The following is a 19,710-nucleotide window of genomic DNA, read 5'->3' as shown; positions in this document are numbered from 1 at the left end:
TCTCTTGCTCTTGCTCTCGCTCTCTCTTGCTCTCGCTCTCTTGCTCTTGCTCTCGCTCTCTCTTGCTCTCGCTCTCTTGCTCTCGCTCTCTTGCTCGCTCTCACTCTCTTGCTCTCGCTCTCTCTTGCTCTTGCTTTCTCTCTCTTGCTCTCGCTCTCTTGCTCTCGCTCTCTCACTCTCTCGCTCTTTCGCTCTCGCTCTCTTGCTCACTCTCTCTTGCCCTCTCTCTTGCTCTCGCTCTCTCTTGCTCTCGCTCTCTTGCTCTTGCTCTCGCTCTCTTGCTCGCTCTCACTCTCTTGCTCTCGCTCTCTCTCTTGCTCTTGCTTTCTCTCTCTTGCTCTCGCTCTCTCTTGCTCTCGCTCTCTTGCTCTCGCTCTCTTGCTCGCTCTCTCTCGCTCTCTCTCTTGCTCTCGCTCTCTCACTCTCTCGCTCTCTCGCTCTCGCTCTCTTGCTCGCTCTCCCTCGCTCTCTCTCTTGCTCTCGCTCTCTCTTGCTCTCGCTCTCTTGCTCTCGCTCTCTTGCTCTCGCTCTCTCACTCTCTCGCTCTCGCTCTCTTGCTCGCTCTCCCTCGCTCTCTCTCTTGCTCTCGCTCTCTCTCGCTCTCTCTCTTGCTCTCGCTCTCTCACTCTCTCGCTCTCTTGCTCTCGCTCTCTCACTCTCTCGCTCTCGCTCTCTTGCTCGCTCTCCCTCGCTCTCTCTCTTGCTCTCGCTCTCTCTTGCTCTCGCTCTCTCTTGCTCTCGCTCTCTTGCTCTCGCTCTCTTGCTCTCGCTCTCTTGCTCGCTCTCTCTCGCTCTCTCTCTTGCTCTCGCTCTCTCACTCTCTCGCTCTCTCGCTCTCGCTCTCTTGCTCGCTCTCCCTCGCTCTCTCTCTTGCTCTCGCTCTCTCTTGCTCTCGCTCTCTCTTGCTCTCGCTCTCTTGCTCTTGCTCTCGCTCTCTCTTGCTCTCGCTCTCTTGCTCTTGCTCTCGCTCTCTCTTGCTCTCGCTCTCTTGCTCTTGCTCTCGCTCTCTTGCTCGCTCTCACTCTCTTGCTCTCGCTCTCTCTTGCTCTTGCTTTCTCTCTCTTGCTCTCGCTCTCTTGCTCTCGCTCTCTCACTCTCTCGCTCTTTCGCTCTCGCTCTCTTGCTCACTCTCTCTTGCCCTCTCTCTTGCTCTCGCTCTCTCTTGCTCTCGCGCTCTTGCTCTCGCTCTCTTGCTCGCTCTCACTCTCTTGCTCTCGCTCTCTCTCTTGCTCTTGCTTTCTCTCTCTTGCTCTCGCTCTCTCTTGCTCTCGCTCTCTCTCTCTCTTGCTCTTGCTTGCTCTCTCTCTCACTCTTGCTCTTGCTCGCTCTCTCTCATGCTCTCTCTCTCTCTTGCTCTTGCTCTCTCACTCTCTGAGGGAGAAAGGAATAGAAGGGTTAGATGAGGAGGGGTGTGAGGAGGCTTGGGTGCAGCATAAACACCGGCATGGACTAGTTGGGCCGTATGGCCTGTTTCTGTGCTGTAAATTCTATGTAATTCTTTTTCTCTCTCTCTCTCTCTGCTTTTGCCTTTCTTTCATATGATTTATTACGGGCAATAATGCAGAAAAAGTTCTGCTCTCCCATTTTATTTTGTAAACACTTCCATTTGCTTGGGTTACCCGGGGCAGCGGCTCAGGTAGGTGACCTGTTCCGAGGCCACTGGCATTGCCAATCTCTAACAGGCCACACCGAGGGGCGCTGCTCACTTCCTCTTCCTGACGGCACAGCTGAGATTTCAGAATGGGGGCTGAGAGTGTGAAGAATAACAGACTTCGACCCACATCCTGTTGCACTGCTTGCAACATTTCTCAGATTTAGTGAGCAGGTTAATATTCAGAGGACGCGCTGTGCATACTTTTGTGTCTCCACATTTCTCCAAATTGGACACTCTCCATCATACACCTTTTGTGACCAATGGGCCGCTCAGAACCTGTCTGAGATCAGGACATTCCAAGCATGTCAGGGCATCCTCCCTACCATTGGCCGATGATTTCTGTGAATAGCCTCACTACTGCAGCATGCAACAGATATACTATGGCCCACACAGGACATTGTCACACGGTAAAGGAGAAGGAATGCAAGGCTGAATAGCTGCATTATAACATGATAAGTTCAGTGCAGGGATGAGAGAATGCTGGTCACTGTCTTCTCTCAGTCCCTCAGCTGATCTAGATTACACATCACTCAATCAGCCTTTAGTTATATTTCAGAAGGTGTTTGTGCATCTGACAGTGTGGCTCCAGACTCTCCTTCCTTGTCTATGTTGAGTGAGGTGTAATCTAGATCAGCAGAGCGATGGAAAGAAGACAGTGGCTAGCATTCTCTCATCCCTGCACTGAACTCATTATGTTATGATGGAGCTATTCAGACTTGCATTCCTTCTCCTTTACTGTGTGACAATGTCCTGTGTGGGCCATAGTATATCTGTATCATTTCTCACCGAGTGTTTAGGAGATTTGCACTACACTTGATACACACCTTCTCAGTTTATGCTTCAGAAACTGGAAACTGTGCATGTTATTTGGTATGACCGTAAGTGCTGGATTTTTACTTGATTATCCATTACGACTTACTCAGCAAATTTAGTAAGTCAAAGGGCTATCCATGAGGAACAAGCATCCAGGAATATTGGAAATGATAGCCAGGGAGGTAAGTTGAAATGTTTCTTGCAGGTCAAATTTTAACAGGCCTGCTGTACCTTTATAGCGGCTCTTAGTTTCTTAGTAACGAATCTGTTATTGGCGACTGGATTAAAATTCTACTGCGTTAATTCTTCTGAGGGACAATTGTGCTAAAGTCTGAACTATAAAATACACAGCAATGAACCATAAATAATAACAACAACTTTCATTTATATGGCACCTTTAATCTAGTAAAACGTCCCACAGGAGGATAATCGAGCAATTTTGACATTAGTGGAATTAGTCTGTGTTCTGACTCCGAACCCTTGTAACAAGGGCTTTCTTGTAAGGTAGTGCTTTATGTTTAATACCATTTGATGGGATGAAATTCTCTGTCTGCTGGCTGTCCAGTTCCCATGTGAAATGAGTCCAGTTCCTAGTCTGCAGGGATCCCGAGTACTGCTGTCAATTTGGCAACAATTGATATCTCACTTGGAAAAGAATGGATATGTTCACACTGAGAACTGCAAGGTGGGGAGAGGTTGTACTTACACAAGAGCTGTACTAGGAATATTTTAATCAGTGTTAGTAGTGCTAGAAATTAAATAAGAAAATCCTGATTGTTTTAGAGGTGATCTGATCGAGGTGTTTAAAAGGTTAAAAGGATTCGGTAGATACAGAGAAACCATGTCCTCTGGTGGAGTGAATCAAGAACGAGGGGACATTATCTTAAAATTAGAGCCAGGCCATTTAGGAGGGAAATCAGGAAGCACTTTTTCCGCACAAAGAAATCGGGAATTCACTTCCCAAAAAGGCTGGATGCTCGGTCAATTGGAGCTTTCAAGACTGAGATTGCTAGATTTTTGTTGGGTAAGGATATCAAGGGATATAGGGCTAGAAATTCAGTATAGCCACGTTTGGGGCGCTACAGCCGGGCGGCCGCTAAAGTTTGCGCCTGGCGCAACTTCGCGCCACCTTCGCCGATATTCAGTGGCATTGCCCCAAGAGGTTGCTGCTGCGCTAAAACAGGCGATGCATGACTATCATTAGGCGCTAAGCCGGCGGCCCGGGGCGATACCCCCGAGAGCGGGCGCAGCGCAGGTTCGGCGAGTTGCTGATTGACGGCAGACACTCTGGCGCCGGTGAGCTCTTAAAGGGGGAGGGTGGATTTGTTTGCCTGCCACGCCCTGCACACTGCAGCCCTGAAGCAAGGCCTGACCACTGCTGCTTGATCTGTACAATGCCCAGGACTATGGAGAAGGCCAACGTTTGCACCCATTGCAGCCCCCATTATATGTTTCCAATCAATGCTATGGCTCTGAAGTTAAAGACAAGTGCAAAGCTGTGGCCTGAAGCCACAAGTACCTGTGCGAGTGTTGAGCCAAACCAGAAAGCTCTCTACCTTTGTCTCTCTGCAAAGATCCGTCTCTCACAAAGAAGGAGTGTTGCAAAATGGCTGCCATTTCTACTGCAGGAGGAGTACCCTTTAATTTGCGCCCCCCTCGCCCCGCAGCGGCTGGGAACCGTTCCCCTCTACCAGTCGCTAGGGGCGCCAGGCGCACAATAGGCCGGCGCCACTGAATTTCCGGTTTGGGGCGTACAAAGGGCGTTGCACGATGAAATGACGTCAGGATCTGCGCGCACAGCTGAGCGCGCGCAAAGGCTTTGCGCTGCCGCTAAATCTTTACTGAAGTTGGGGAGAGGTGCAGATCGCGCTGCGCCCGGCCGCTAGCCGCCTAGCGCCCCACACCTCCTCCTCCTAAGGCACTAGCGGCTGGCGCAAACAACTGAATTTCTAGGCCATAGAGTAAAGGTGGGTAAATGGAATTGAGATACAGATCAGCCATGACCTCATTGAACAGCGGGGCATGCTGAAGGGGCTGTCTGGCCTCCTCCTGTTCCTAATAAATATTAGGATGAAATTGGAACTGAATGCACAAGGAAGCCCCATTTCATTCAATTATAGTGTCCCATTTGTAAATGGTTTGTACAGTATGGTTCAAAATTAATGTCTGCAAGCTTTGTAATCCCACAGTTGTATGGATCCATCACAGATTTTACTGAGGCTGCTGTAAAGCTGTAGTGGCCCATGTTCTGGAGCTGGTCCACAGTGAGCTGATTGTTGTTGACATTATATTCAGAGGCCTAGAAATTCAGTTGCGTTCGCCAGCCGTTAACGCCATAAGAGGGGTATATTTCCAGCGCTAGGCACTTAGCGCCCGGGCGCAGACCGATCTGTGCCTACGCCCAAATTCAGTTGACATTGAGCGCCGGCGCAAAGTGTTTGCGCCCGCTCAGGTGCGCACGCAGCTTATGACGTCATTTCGTCGTGCAACGCTGTTTGTGCGCCCCAAACCGGAAATTCAGTGGCCCCCGCCCAATGTGGGCGTGGCGCTGTTAAGAACTGTGAAGTGGAACGCAACAGAGGCCCTGTGGGCCTCGGGGAGCGCTAATTAAAGGGCACTTACACTGACCTATAAAGCCCAGCCATTTTGCTGCAATGACTTTACTGCTTTGGATTTCTGGACAGAGACCAAGGGACAGAGCTTACTGATTTGGGACAACATAGGAGAGGTATTTTTGGCTTCTGGCCAGAGCTTTGACATTTGAATCATTGTGATTTCACTGTTTGCAAGTTTATTATGGGGGCTGTATGGGGGTCCAACCCTCAGTTGCAGCATTATGTGCGAAGGGCTCGCAGATGCTGTGTGAGAGGGCCAGCCATGCCTAGACGCAGAGGGGCCATCAGGCGTCGGCAACGTAGGCCTTACCCACTCAGGCAATACCGGCAGCAGGTGTCCTATCTCAACATGACTGCGGCGCATTGTGTTAAGAGGCTGCGCTTCAGAAGGGAGGTGGTTGCAGAGATCTGCCAGCTGCTTCACAGAGATCTGCGTCCACAGCTGATGTGCAGGACATCTCTCTCGGTGGAAGTGAAGGTCACGGTGGCTCTGAACTTTTATGCAAGCGGCTCCTTCCAAGCCGCTGCTGGGGACATAGCGAACATCTCCCAGTTCGCCGCGCATCGCTGCATCCGGCAGGTTACCGATGCACTTTTCGCGAGGAGTCACCAATTCATCTCCTTCCCCATGACCCTACAGAGGCAGGAGCAGCGTGCAGTCGGATTTGGCAGGATCGCGGGCTTCCCCATGGTGCAGGGCGCCATTGACTGCACGCATGTGGCTATGCGGGCACCTATCGACAATGCCGAGGATTACCGCAACCGGAAGGGCTACCATTCCCTCAATGTACAGCTGGTGTGTGACCACAGGCAGCGCATCCTAGCTGTCAATGCCCGCTTTCCAGGAAGCAGCCACGATGCATTTATCCTGCGCCAGACTACTGTGGCTGACATGTTCGAGGCACAGCCTCCACCAAGGGGATGGCTTATCGGGGACAAGGGCTACCCTTTGTGTACATGGCTCATGACCCCGCTCCACGCGCCCAGGACCCCAGCGGAGGAGGCATACAACGAAAGCCATCAAGCCACAAGGAACATCATAGAGCAAACGATAGGCGTCCTCAAGCAATGGTTCCGCTGCCTGGATCGTTCCGGCGGATCTCTACAGTATTCGCCGGATAGAGTCTCCCAGTTCGTCGTCGTGTGCTGCATGCTGCACAACCTGGCTATCCGCAGGACTCAGGCACTGCCACCTGACATTGCACCACCACCTCAGGAGGACGAGCAGGAGGACGATGAGGAGGAGGAGGAGGAGGAGGAGGAGGAGTACCAGCCCAGGAGGGAGCCACAAGGTCCAAGGACCGTCCGCCGGCGGCTTATTGAACGACACTTCTAGGCCCCCTGTCAGGGAATGGCCGATGGCAATGAACGCACCTGAAGGCAGCCGCTCCGCAAGCCCTCAGCCGGTTAACACAACAACCACTTGAAACATGACACCTGGACATGCTGAATAAATAAAAAGCTTTATTTCACAAACTCAGGGCCCTTCCCACATGAAACAGAAAAACAGACAAGACCCCCAAAAAACAGTCAAAAACATCTGTCACTCCCAAAACCTGGGGAGGACTAACAAAACTTGCCCATCCAAATGGCCTTCATCATCGGCCTTACAAAAAAAAGCCCCCCCCACAACACAAACACCCCCATAAAAACAAAAAATGCCTTGATCTTCAGCCTTACCAAAATAATCCCCCCCCAGAACACAAGCCTCCCCATATAAAAAAAAACGCTATCACCACACTCTACTGGGTGTGGCGAGAGGGCGAGTCCTTAGACAGGCTTCTCTGGCCCCTGCCCGACCTGCTGCTCCGCCTCAACCTGGGCCTTGTGGGTGTGGCAAGGCTGGGGGAAGGCTCATGAGGGCCACAATGCGTGTCGGCAGATGCCCTTGGGGGTCGGCCTAGACGAGGCCCGGCCCGGGAGGGGCCGGCTGCTGACTGCTGCAGCTGTGGCTGGCCAGCATCAGTCTCAGCAGCAGCTCGTCGCACCTTGGCTGGGGGAGTGGCAGTGCCGGCTGCACCAATGGGGGCAAGCTGGCTGATGGCAGGCGCGCGCTGTTCGCCAGAGACACTGGCACTCGGCCGGGCTGGCAGTGCAGCAAGCGCAGCAATCTGGTGGAGGCCAGACCGCTGTGCTGCAGCAGGGCGGCGGGTGCCCTGGCGATGCTTCCGCGCCACAGTGAGTGTGGCAGAAGTGAGTGCCCGAACTGCCCTGGTATGTGCCCGCATCAGCTCTGCCAGCGTCTGGACGGCACCACTCATGTACTCGCGACTCGCGTCCTGCGCTGCCGCGAGTTGCTGGACACACCTGTCGTGCGCTGCCGCGAGTTGCTCGACCCCCCTGGCCTGTGATTCGCCGAAAGCGACCACACTATGAGCCAGGGACTCAATGGCCTGAGGCATCTGTTCCACAACCCCCATGAACTCCTGGTGGCGCCGCTCTGACACCGCCGACATCTCATCAAGGAGGCGCACCTCCTGGGCGAGGACCGTCTCCGGACTGGAGGGCGGACTCTCCCTCTGGGGAGAAGGCCGCCGAGCTGCCCGACCCGTCCCGCGTGCCTCAACCCCACTGGGCCCAGGAACTGCCCTCCCCTGCAACACCTCCCCCCTCTGGGGAGAAGGCCGCCATGCTGCCCGACCCTTCCCGCGTGCCTCAACCCCACTGGGCCCAGGAACTGCCCTCCCCTGCAACACCTCCCCCCTCTGGGGAGAAGGCCGCCGTGCTGCCCGACCCTTCCCGCGTGCCTCAACCCCACTGGGCCCAGGAACTGCCCTCCCCTGCAACACTTCCCCCTGGCTCTCCTGCAGGCCAGACGTCTCCCCTCCATTGCCATCCCCTGGCGCGGATGAGGGTTCCCCCGATGTGCCGCCTTCCTCCTGGTCCTCGTCGTCCTCCTCCTCCAAGGGCCTGGCACTCTGAGCTTGAGGGACCACCTCCTCCTCACCAGCTGAAAGCAGGAAGGCACAAGAGTAGCTTTAGAGTGAGGACAGGGCGTCAGCGAGGGAGGCCTGAGTGGTGGCATTATGCGCATTTGTCGGACAGTGGGAAAGGATGTAGATCTGAAGCGCAAGGGCAACGAGAGAGGTCCAACCGGTCATGTCCTTACCAGTGGGTCCCAGTACAGGGTCCGCATCTCTGATGGCAACAGGGCCAGTCACCCGGCCACGCATGAGTCGAGCCATGCTCTCCTCCAGCTCACTGAGCGCCTGGTACTCGGGACGGCCTCCACCGGTGACAGACTGGCTCCTCAAATTCCACGCCAGCTTGGCCTGCAAGAGAAAGGACGGCCTCTAAGTACAGTGTGGTGCCCTGTTGCTGTGTGCACTGCCTCCCATGGTGGAATAGCTTGGCCAGTGTGGTGCCCTGTTGCTGTGTGCACTGCCTCCCATGGTGGAATAGCTTGGCCAGTGTGGTGCCCTGTTGCTGTGTGCACTGCCTCCCATGGTGGAATAGCTTGGCCAGTGTGGTGCCCTGTTGCTGTGTGCACTGCCTCCCATGGTCGAATAGCTTGGCCAGTGTGGTGCCCCGTTGCTGTGTGCACTGCCTCCCATGGTCGAATAGCTTGGCCAGTGTGGTGCCCTGTTGCTGTGTGCACTGCCTCCCATGGTCGAATAGCTTGGCCAGTGTGTTAAGTGCAGAAAGTGCTATTGATGATCATGCCAGTGCCAGAGCTGCGGGAGGAGGGCTGCCCATTAGGCCTTTGAGGTCCCTTTGCCCATAATGTGAGGTTCACATGCAAGGATGAGGAGGACACTGGAAAGGGTACTCACCTTCACCATCCGAGTGAGGTCGTTGTACTTCTTGCGGCATTGGTCCGCACTCCTGGGGACATCGCAGGTGGATGACACCCTGCGGGCGATTTTCTTCCAGGCTTTCCTGTACTGCCTCCTGGGAGCCTTCTTGCCACTGTCCGGGCACAAGATCTCTCTTTTGTTCTCCACACCATTAACCAGCACCCTCAAAGCATGCTCTGAGAAGCGCTGCGCTCGTTCACGGGCCTTCTCCATGGCTTCAGGCGCTATTTTGGCCCACCAGCAGTGTTGAGGCCTAGCTGCAGGGCTCCACTATGCAGGGCGTGGCAGCAGTCAAAGTCGACCCTTCCCCCTTTAAGAGCTGGCCGGCGTCAGGGTGTCTGCTGTCAATCAAAACATGACCGCACCTGCGCTGCGCCCGGCCTCGGCGTTATCAGGCCGCATCGCCGGCTTAGCGCCGGAAGATAGCATTGCAACGTCAGTTTCAGCGCTCGCCCAAACTCTTGGCCAAATCTACTGAATTTCGGCGAAGTGGCCTACACTTTCCGGCGGGCGCTAACTTTAGCGAACGCCCGACTTTAGCGCCCCAAAAGTGGCCAGACTGAATTTCTAGGCCAGAGACTTTCAACTGCCATCCCTATTTATACTGGGATCATTTGTTGAAAAACCATAAAGTGCCACAGGAGATCGATCCTGTTTAATCAGCCTGAAATTCTAGTTTGAGCCCACTGCTGAGGAATGAAATGTAGATGAGGGTCGGATCAGTAGATTAGGATGAAATGCTGATGACTTGTGCAATTCAAAGGATTGGCTTTGCAGTCCGAGTCTGCCTCAGGCAGACTTCATCAGCCTGCATCAGCCTTCAGAGACACACTTGGTGTGTAACAAATTAATAAAGGATGGAGCAAACTTCAAATTTTATTTAGGCTGACAGGTCTTCCTTTACCTTTGCCAATTGTGGAGGATGAAATGTTTGTTTATTTTGTATTCTTTGTTAAAATGATGAAAGCTTTTTCTTGGCTTGTCTTCTCAGTGTTAGGAGTGCTGCCAAAATGGTTATTGTATGACAAAAAAAATGTCTTCTATATCTCCCTGCTGTGCTGCTGCTATTTATCCCTTCAGTCTTGCAGCGATATAGTCTGTCAAGCCGCTCATTACGGCATTATGTACACACAAATGTTTTCTTAGTGGAATTTGGTGTTTTGATCTGACTTAATGATTCATACATTAGGCTAAAGGCAACAGGTGCTGTTAACATAGAAAAGCACTGCTATCAGAAACACTGAATTTGCAACAATTGCTCTCCACATGTTGAATCTTTTCTATTGCTCACTTTTTATTTAAGTATATCTTGTGGGTTTTCTCGCTGCTTCTCAAAGCGCCTACTCTTCCTGGGGCTTGGTTCCATGCCATTGGTGTTCCCATGGGTACTCTGGTCCCTTGGGCACTGAAAGAAAGACTTGCATTTCTATAGCGTCTTTCATGACCTCAGGACGTCCCAAAATGCTTTACAGCCAATGAAGTACCGTTGAAGTGTTGTCACTGTTGTAATGTAGGAAACGTGGCAACTAATTTGCACACAGCAAGCTCCCACAAACAGCAATGTGATAACGACCGGATAATCTGTTTTTTAGTAATGTTGATTGAGGGATAAATATTGGCCAGGACACCAGGGATAACTCCCCTGCTCTTCTTAGAAATCGTGCCGTGGGACCTTTTAAGTCCACCTGAGCGAGCAGACGGGGCCTCGGTTTAACGTCTCATCTAAAAGACGGCACCTCCGACAGTGCAGCACTCCCTCAGTACTGCACTGGGCTGCCAGCCTAGATTTTTGTGCTCAAGTCTCTGGTGGTCTCACGGGCGTTGTCGGCCCTCCAGTCCCTCACCTTAGTGGCTCAGTGAACCCAGGTAGTGCCCGCTGGTGGGCTATTGGCTGCGGAGGGGGGCATCACACCCGAGCCCCATTCTCTTCACGCCCACAGTTCACACGCATGCAGGAGTCCCAAGATTAAAATCAGCAGCAGCAACCCTGGTTGAAATTTTTACCTCCTACCAAATTGAAGGCCACATGTTTTAGAGTTTCCAAAGAACTGAGTGTCCGTTGTAGTAACTTCTTTTTCCATTCACAGTCCATGTAGAAAGAATCTTATTGAGTCCTTTTATAGCTTCCAAGAGATATATATATAATAATCCATCAGAACTTCAAAATCGTTTAAAATAATAAAGCAGAGAAACACGATTCATTTTATGCAGTACAAGAGGCTCACTGCAGATATTCATACGGTGTGGGAAATGTTCTATATTACTGATTTTTGGTATTATAATGTACAGTGTCAGCTGTGGCCCAGTGGGTAGCACACTCGCCTCTGAGTCAGAAGGTTGTGGGTTCAAGTCCCATTCCAGAGACTTGAGCACATAAAGCTAGGCTGACACTCCAGTGCAGTACTGAGGGAGTTTGACAATGTTTGACAATGTACAGACTTAGTGAACATAACCTGGCGATCGAAAAAGGTAGACACAGACAGACCCGGCTACCAAGAGAGGACAGGATATGCTCTCACTGCAGTCAGAGAGCGGTGGAGACAGAGATGCACTTCCTCACAGCTTGTAGAAAATATCAGGGCATAAGGGAGAATTTCTACCCAAAATTCACAAAAAAATGCCCGGAATTCAGAAATTTGAATGACGACCAAAAACTCCCATACCTACTAGGGGAAGAGAGAAATTGCGTAACACTAGCGGCACACTATGTTACAGCTTGCCATAAACAGAGGGACAACCACTAAATATAAGAAAAGAGTATATATAAATTATATGAAAGTATATTTATACACTCAGGGATATATCTGTTTATACATTGTATGGATAGATCTGTATTTTTGTGAACAAACATGAATGTTTTCCGATGCTTTGGCAACATAAGATGTAACTTGTCATGCCAATAAAGTGATTTGAATTGAATTGAATTGAATTGAGTGCTGCACTGTCAGAGGTGCCGTCTTTTGGATGAGGCGTTAAACCAAGGCCCTGTCTGCTCTCTCAGGTGGATATAAAAGATCCCATGGCACTATTTCGAAGAAGAGCAGGGGAGTTATCCCTGGTGTCCTGGCCAATATTTATCCCTCAATCAACATCACTAATTATCTGGTCATTATCGTATTGCTGTCTGTGGGGGCTTGCTGTGTGCAAATTGGCTGCCTCGTTTCCTACATTACAATAGTGACTACACTTGAAAATGTACTTCATTGGCTGTAAAGTGCTTTGGGATGTCTGGTGGTCATGAAAGGCGCTATCGAAATGCAAGTCTTTCTTTCTTTATTTATGTAGGCTACCAAAGACCTTCATTCTCTTATTGCTGGTATGATGTGATTTATACTTGAATGTGTGACTGAGATGGTGGTTCTAGGAAACAAAAGGATTGTTTCCAAAGGCAGGTTGGTTGGCACTGTGCACTGAAGCAGTGTTGTGAAGCCGATATTGGGCAAAAAGATTCCTTTCCCTGTTGGCTACTGAAGGTTCAAAATTCAGTGAGTTTAGGCTATCGCAGTCCTGGTCCTAATTAATGAGATCTACATGATTCCAAATAATAAAAAGTGCCCTGAGTTTGGCACACACAAGGCTGAGGCAGCGGGTGATGTACAGATTCTTGAGGAACACCACTTGTCACATTCCGCTAATCAGAGAACAAACCCTTTCTTCCTAATCTCTTTCTCGTACCACCCAATCAATTACCCATGTCACAAGGCTACCTGAAATTTCCATACGCTCTCATTTTTGCTGATAATCTCTTGTGCGAAATCTTATCAAATGTCTTCAGGGTCTACATAGACAGCTTCCACGGATACTTTCCTACCCACCATGCCAGTGATCTCAAAACATGCGGCTTGCTTAATCAGACATGACCTACCCCTTTCAACTTCATGCTGACTCTATTTGATCAGCTGATACTTGTACAAGTGCTCAGTCATTCTTGCAGGATTTTAACTTGGAAGCGGGCGGGGTGGGTCGGGGGCGGGGGTGGGTGGGGTAGTGGAGGGGCCAGCTGGATTGTGGTCGGGAAACCCGAGAGAACAGCAGGGCCTGATTTAAATTTCATTTCTCTGTTTCCCCGCCCCCTTCAGCCAGCCAGATTGAGAGGCTGGTTGGCTGTCTGTCGGGCGGGTAGGCCTGCGGCACCAGCCAGGAGCAGAGGGAGGGAGGGATCGGGGGTCGGAAGGCCAGGATTGGGGGTGGGTGGGGTCGGAGATTGGGTGGAGTTGGAAGCAATGTTCCTTGTAATTTTGTTTGGTGCCGCGCAGCCCCTTCACAATACTGCGCACGGTTTCTCTCATTGCAAAGCCAGCAAGTCGGCTACACCGTCCCGGGAGCAAGATTCTGGGGCCGGGGATTGGAGGCCAGAGGCATGAAGCTTCAATATAATAGTTAAAGTGCCAACCCGCCTCCTGCAAGCAGGTTTTTCTTTTTATTCGTTTACGGGATATGGGTGTCGCTGGCAAGGCCTACATTTATTGCCCATCCCTAATTGCGCTTGAGAAGGTGGTGGTGAGCCCCCTTCTTGAACCGCTGCAGTCCGTGTGGTGATGGTACTCCCACAGTGCTGTTAGGTAGGGAGTTTCAGGATTTTGACCCAGTGACTATGAAGGAACGGCGATATATTTCCAAGTCAGGCTAGTGTGTAACTTGGAGGGAACTTGGAGGTGGTGGTGTTTCCATGCGTCTGCTGCCCTTGCCCTTCTAGGTGGTAGAGCTCGTGAGTTTGGGAGGTGCTGTCGAAGAAGCCTTGACGAGTTGCTGCAGTGCATCTTGTAGATGGTAAACACTGCTGCCACAGTGCATCGGTGGTGAAGGGAGTGACTATTTAAGGTGGTGGATGGTGTGCCAATCCAGTGGACTGCTTTGTCCTGGATGGTGTAGCGCTTCTTGAGTCCCCACTTCTCACTTTATGATGCAGGGAAGGTCATCGATGAAGCAGCTGAAGATGGTTGGTTCGAGGACACTGCCCCGAAGAACTCCTGCAGCGATGTCCTGGGGCCGAGATGATTGGCCTCCAACAACCACAACCATCTTCCTTTGTGCTAGGTATGACTCCAGCCAGTGGAGTTTTCCCCCTGGTTCCCATTGACTTCAATTTCACTAGGGATCCTTGATGCCATACTTGGTCAAATGCTGCCTTGATGTCGAGGGCAGTCACTCTCATCTCACCTCCGCCTCCGTTAAAACCGTAAGTGGCTGGGTTGGAGGCGGGTTTGGGGTCAGGATTTAGATTTCTACCACTTTAACCTCCCATCTGACCCACACCCACCTGTTTTTTTGGGTTAAAATTCCCCCCTCTGTCTCTGATGATAGATTTCAGTAACTTCCCCAGAACTGATGTTAAACCAACAGATCTGTAGTTACATCATTTCTCCCTCCCTCCCTTCTTAAATAATGGACTAACATTTGCAATTATCCAATCCTAAGGCACAATTCCTGAATCTAGAGAGCTTTGGAAAAGTATGACTAATGCATCTACAATTTCCCCACTTATTTCTTTTCATACCCTGGAGTGGAAACCATCAGGTCCTGGAGAGTTTTCCATCTTAAGTCCCATTATTTTCTCCATTACCATTTAAAAAAAACTTATATTAAATTCACTTAGGTTGCACCCTAGACTTATTTTTAGATTCCCTTGTCCTCTTCCTCCACTGTGAAAATGGATACAAAGCACTAATTTAACAAGCTATTTTCTTATTGTCCATTATACTCTCACCTGCATCCGTCTTTAATGGGCCCATTTTCCTTTTACCATTCTCTTTCTCTTAATATATTTATAATAAAGCTTTTGTTCTAGAGTTCCTTTGTGAAATTAGTCCAGTTCTTAGTCTGCAAAGATCCACGCCATAAATCTGCTGGCAATTTGGCACTAATTGATGTCTCAGTTGGAGACACTACAGAATGGGTAGTGTGGGAAATGGAGGAAAGGTTACACTGGTGCAGGAGGGGTGTTCTTCTGAAGTTGGGGTTGAGGCACATTGTGACAACAGAGTCGAGCCTGGAACTTTCCTGATAAATATGCCCCAGCTGCTCAACAGATACATTTGCTGAGCTTTAACCCGTGTCAATTTGTGCTGTACCTGATCTAGGAATGCTTGAAGCTGACAGTGGCTGGTGGAAATGTAATCTGGTCCATTCCCCAACACTTTGATGAGGCCAAAAATGTATATATTAAAAAAATGGGCTTGGGCACTTAGAAAGTGGAGTGAGCTTTGAAAGTTCATTCTTAATGTAAGAGTACGCAACATGAGCACGGTTTTCAAATAAAAAACAGCGGCTTAATTCCCTGGTGCTATCAACCCTCACTTTAATAAGAACCAGGCAAAAGGAGATGGTAATGGGACACGTTAAGAAACAAAAGATGACTCTAGATGAAGTGTAAATGGCAATGACAGAATGATCGACAGCTGCCACGTGGCATCTTTTGTTTCTTAACTTGCCCCATTACCATCTCCTTTTGCCTTGCACCATCATCCCTTTTGTCTCTTAATCTCTCCTGCCTTTCACCCTATCACAGACCTTCCCTCTTGTTCTTTCTTCCCCTCCCCCTTTCCCTGCCCCTACACTTCCTTAAAAACCTGTTCCTTCTCCAACTTTTTCCAGTTCTGACGCAGGGTCATCGACCTGAAACGTTAACTCTGTTTCTCTCTCCACAGATGCTGCCTGACCTGCTGAGTATTTCCAGCATTTTCTGTTTTTATTTCAGATTTCCAGCATCCGTAGTATTTTGCTTTTGTATTTAATTTGGGTGTTTTTCTCCAAAATCTGCCAAAGAAAACAAAAGATAAAATGCCTGCTGCCTCTGAACAAGGTGGTCTATTTGTTGTATTCTATATGTTCTTGGTACTGAGAGCAAAAGTCATGTGAATGTGGCTGAGTATATTTTATGAGGATCCCAATTCAATCTTGAAAAGGCCTGGGCTGAGAGTTCGGACAGGAGTAAGGTTCTGAGCCAGAGGGGCAAAATCACATGGTCAGTGCTGTCACTAGACAAGTGATAGACAAATATGCTAGGCTTTAGCACTGGTAACACCCCATAATCCTCTTGCATGACACCCCTCCCCCCGCCCACCCCTCACTATTTAATAGCTCAAGAGAATTCTGTGTGAAAATACTATGAACAATCCAATTTTGAGACTCATTTGACTGTAGCATTTGTATAAAAATGCATAGATGTATTAAAATGATTAGTTATTAATTTACTGAACAAGTAGCTAATTATTATGTTTGTATTTGGATAATTGCTGTATTTGATTAGCGTCCTGTCCAGCAGCAAAAATCTACTGTTTGATGCAAATATATTAACGTTGGCATATTAAATTAGTGAGCTATGATGAAAGGTTAAACGAATATAATCAGTTCTCAAATAGATATATAAAAAACAAGGCAGCAAGGCTCCAATACATGGAAGGGAAATGTTTAACTCTTCTTTCCCAATTGTGTCCCTTTTTCTCTCCTCCTCTCCTGGAGGTGCTAACTCCTACTGGGATTCAGTTGCATGGGTGCTAGCCACCTTGTGGTCCCTCACCCACATGCTCATTCTTCACGGGTGAGCCTTGAGGGATATCGCAGCTGAATCCAAACACATACTTAGGATGTCTGCACACCCACCCTCTCCAGCAGGGGTCAATGGATATTGGTTAGGAGCAGGAGGTCTGGCTGATTGTATTCTGCAATCACGCTCCAGGACAATTTTTTAAATATTAAAGAAAGAACGAAATGAGCTTGCATTTATGTTGCACCTTACATGACCTCAGGACATCCCAATGCACTTTACAATGTATTATTTTTGAAGCGTAGTCACTGTTGTAATGTAATGTAGGAAATGCTGCAGCCAATTTGCACACAGCAAGCTCCCACAAACAGCAATGAGATAATTAACAGATAATCTATTTTTTAGTGATATTGGTTAAGTAATAAATATTGGCCAGGACACCAGGCAGAACTCCCCTGCTCCTCTTCGAAATAGTGCCGTGGGATCTTTTATGTCCGCCTGAAGTGGATCATGGTGCAATTCATGGGAAGTGCCATCACCTCCAAGTCACAAACCATCCTGACCTGGAATATAATACCATTCCTTCATTGTCGCTGGGTCAATATCCTGAAATTCCCTACCTCATACTAATGTGGAAGCATTATCACCATACAGGGGATGAAGGAGAAGGGCCACCACCACCTTCTCAGGACTAGGGATGGACAATTATAGCAGCCACTCCATCATCGCCCACATCCCGAGAACCAAAAAAAGGAGATACTTAAGTGGAAGCATTGTTTCTGCCCCACAGGGAGCGGTAATATTGGAGGGAAAGCACTAGCGGAGCTGCAGGAGGTGCACAACCCAAAGAGAAGACGAGGAGAAATAGGAGGAATATTGGGACACTAAAATTTCAGGAAATGATATGCGAGGGAATGCATTGAACTAGAGAACGAGAACTAAGTGAAATGATTCAAAGCTTTAGAAACCACAAGCTAAATTAGCTTAAGGATTAACCCTATTGGTGAAGAGTTATTAATACTGAATAGAATGCCACAGAGCGCAGTGAGTGACAACTTGGTTGAAGCATTCCTAAAGGAAAGGGGCACGTCCCTGTTCTGGCACTTTTTGGGGGTCATCAAATACCCTTTATATCCTCCCTTGATATGCAGTAATATTTTCAGATGTCACGTGGTCAGATGGTTAGAATGTCACGTGATCTTACCAGCAGGAATGCCTCCAACCAGAGTTGATAACCCTAGATATAAAGTAACTCCTAAATATCATCAGAGATTTCCACAGATTGAGACATTACAACAGTCAAACCTCAATTGGTTAAATGTGAGTGGAAAAACGCGAATTCTAGATTTAAGTAAAAGGTTACTGTTATCAATTGTAACATGCAAACTTCACAGCAGTTATTGTTATGACCGCCGATACCTCTGCTATTGATCTGAAATTTGTGCACAGTCTAGTTCTGTCCTTTGTGTGTTGGTACAGGTCCATTTACTGAAGGACCAGTTAGCGGCGGAGGCAGCAGCTCGAATTGAGGCCCAGGCCCGCGTCCATCAGCTGCTGTTGCAGAACAAGGACCTGCTCAAACACATCTCGCTGCTCGTGAAGCAAGTGCAGGAATTGGAGCTCAAACTTTCTGGCCACAGTTCAAGTAAGGAAATATCAGTAACGTTTTTACCCAGTCTACAATAAATATTCAACACTGGCAGCTGGTGGGGTGTTATTAGCAGCTGATTGACTTAAGAAGATGATTAGGCCTCAAAGTGCGGCTCTTGTGGTGTTTGTTGTGCCAGGAATTTGTGCAGATTCTGTTGATTTAGCGGAGAACAAGTTAATATTTAATCCTTTGAGCACTTGAAGTCCTCTGAAGCTTTGCAATGTTTTCAGCCAAACATGCACATCAAATGCTTTGCACATTTGTAATGCTGTGGGAATTTATGCGGACATAAACATTTCCGAGCTTGGAGAAATGTTTATATTTTTAAAAAGCCTGTAATTGTGTTGTGGGTTTTTATTATTCTGCGGGATTACTGCCATCGTCATCATAGGATGCCGAAAGTAACACGTTTTGTTCTTTGTAAAGGACTATATTTATTACGATGGAATTGCACTAATTTTACATTTAATGAGATTGGATTATCAGTGTACAATTCAATTTACATCATACAAAATGTTACCTTATAGCTTCCCCTATATTGTAATATCTATGAAGTGCTTGTTAGCTGCAACAATTAAAGACTGAACAGTTTTTTTACGCGGGACCTGTGAAGGTTTAGAGAATGTTTACTGATCAAGAGCTCTCGTTATAAAATTAAACCTTTCTTTATATGCGGATAGAATTCACTCTGACTGTCTTGCTATCTCTGTCTACTGTTTCGTGATGATTTTCTATTCGAGAAGTTGTGCTAAGATAGCATTGTGGCAGCTGCTTGGAGTACTTACTGAGCCCCAGGGTGATGGAGCGGAACCAAGGCCAGGTGCAATTGAACTGACCCTACAATTGAGGCACCTCTGGATTCCTTCATCGTCGCTGGGTCAAAATTCTGGAACTCCCTCCCTAACTGCACTGTGGGAGTACCTTCACCACACGGACTGCAGCGGTTCAAGAAGAAGGCCCACCACCACCTTTTCAAGGGCAACTAGGAATGGGCAATAAATGTCGACCTTTCCAGCAATGCCTACAGCTGAGAATTAATTTTAAAAAGGCATTTCTACAGCTGTTAAACCTATTTCTTCCCGCTGCTGGAGTTTCGAGACTTTGCCAGATGTGATTGTTGGCCAGAGATAGGGCAACGTCATTGGAGCCCCAATTCTACATCCCACACTATTGTCCAACATGACTTTGCATCGGCAGCAACGTCTTGCAACTTCTGTCCTTGTATCTCATCCCAGTTGGTTCTCATGAAGCCATCAGCACACCTTATTTAAATTAAAATATTCCAAAAATAGAGGAAAAGATAAAGAAATTGAAGTTAATCCTTCTTTATAAATAAAAGCAGAAAATGCTGGAAACACCCAGCAGGTCAGGCAGCATCTGTGGAGAGAGAAAGTTAACCTTTACGGTTGATGACCTTTCGTCAGAAGCATTCTTTGTAACTGTTTTAAAGACGTCCTGATGGTGAGGCTCTTCTTTCAGACACTTGCCCAAACAAAGAGTCAGTATTAAGAACATAAGAACATAAGAAATAGGAGCAGGAGTAGGCCAATCGGCCCCTCGAGCCTGCTCCACCATTCAATAAGATCATGGCTGATCTGATCCTAACCTCAAATCTTCTATCACTCTGCATCCACCCGAACCCATGTGATCTCCCGGGAGAGGCGAAAAACCAGATAAAGACCCAATGGCCAATT

General features: G+C 48.7%; 1 protein-coding gene across 3 annotated transcripts in view; it reads left to right on the top strand.

The window, feature by feature from the left end:
- The window catches only part of nos1apa (nitric oxide synthase 1 (neuronal) adaptor protein a), a 640,829-nt gene that overhangs the window by 517,486 nt on the left and 103,633 nt on the right, over positions 1 to 19,710 (top strand). For all 3 annotated transcript variants that reach the window (XM_085982290.1, XM_085982289.1, XM_085982288.1), the window contains one exon: positions 17,845 to 18,010. In XM_085982290.1, coding sequence (XP_085838416.1) covers positions 17,845 to 18,010 — 166 coding nt within the window. The remainder of the gene's footprint in view (positions 1 to 17,844; positions 18,011 to 19,710) is intronic.

This window comes from Somniosus microcephalus, chromosome 3, assembly GCF_052327205.1.
Source record: "Somniosus microcephalus isolate GS21.2 chromosome 3, FLI_Smic_1.0, whole genome shotgun sequence".
Lineage (NCBI taxonomy): Eukaryota > Metazoa > Chordata > Chondrichthyes > Squaliformes > Somniosidae > Somniosus > Somniosus microcephalus.
Note: the sequence above shows the minus strand (reverse complement) of the source record. Positions and strands in the feature narration are given on the sequence as shown.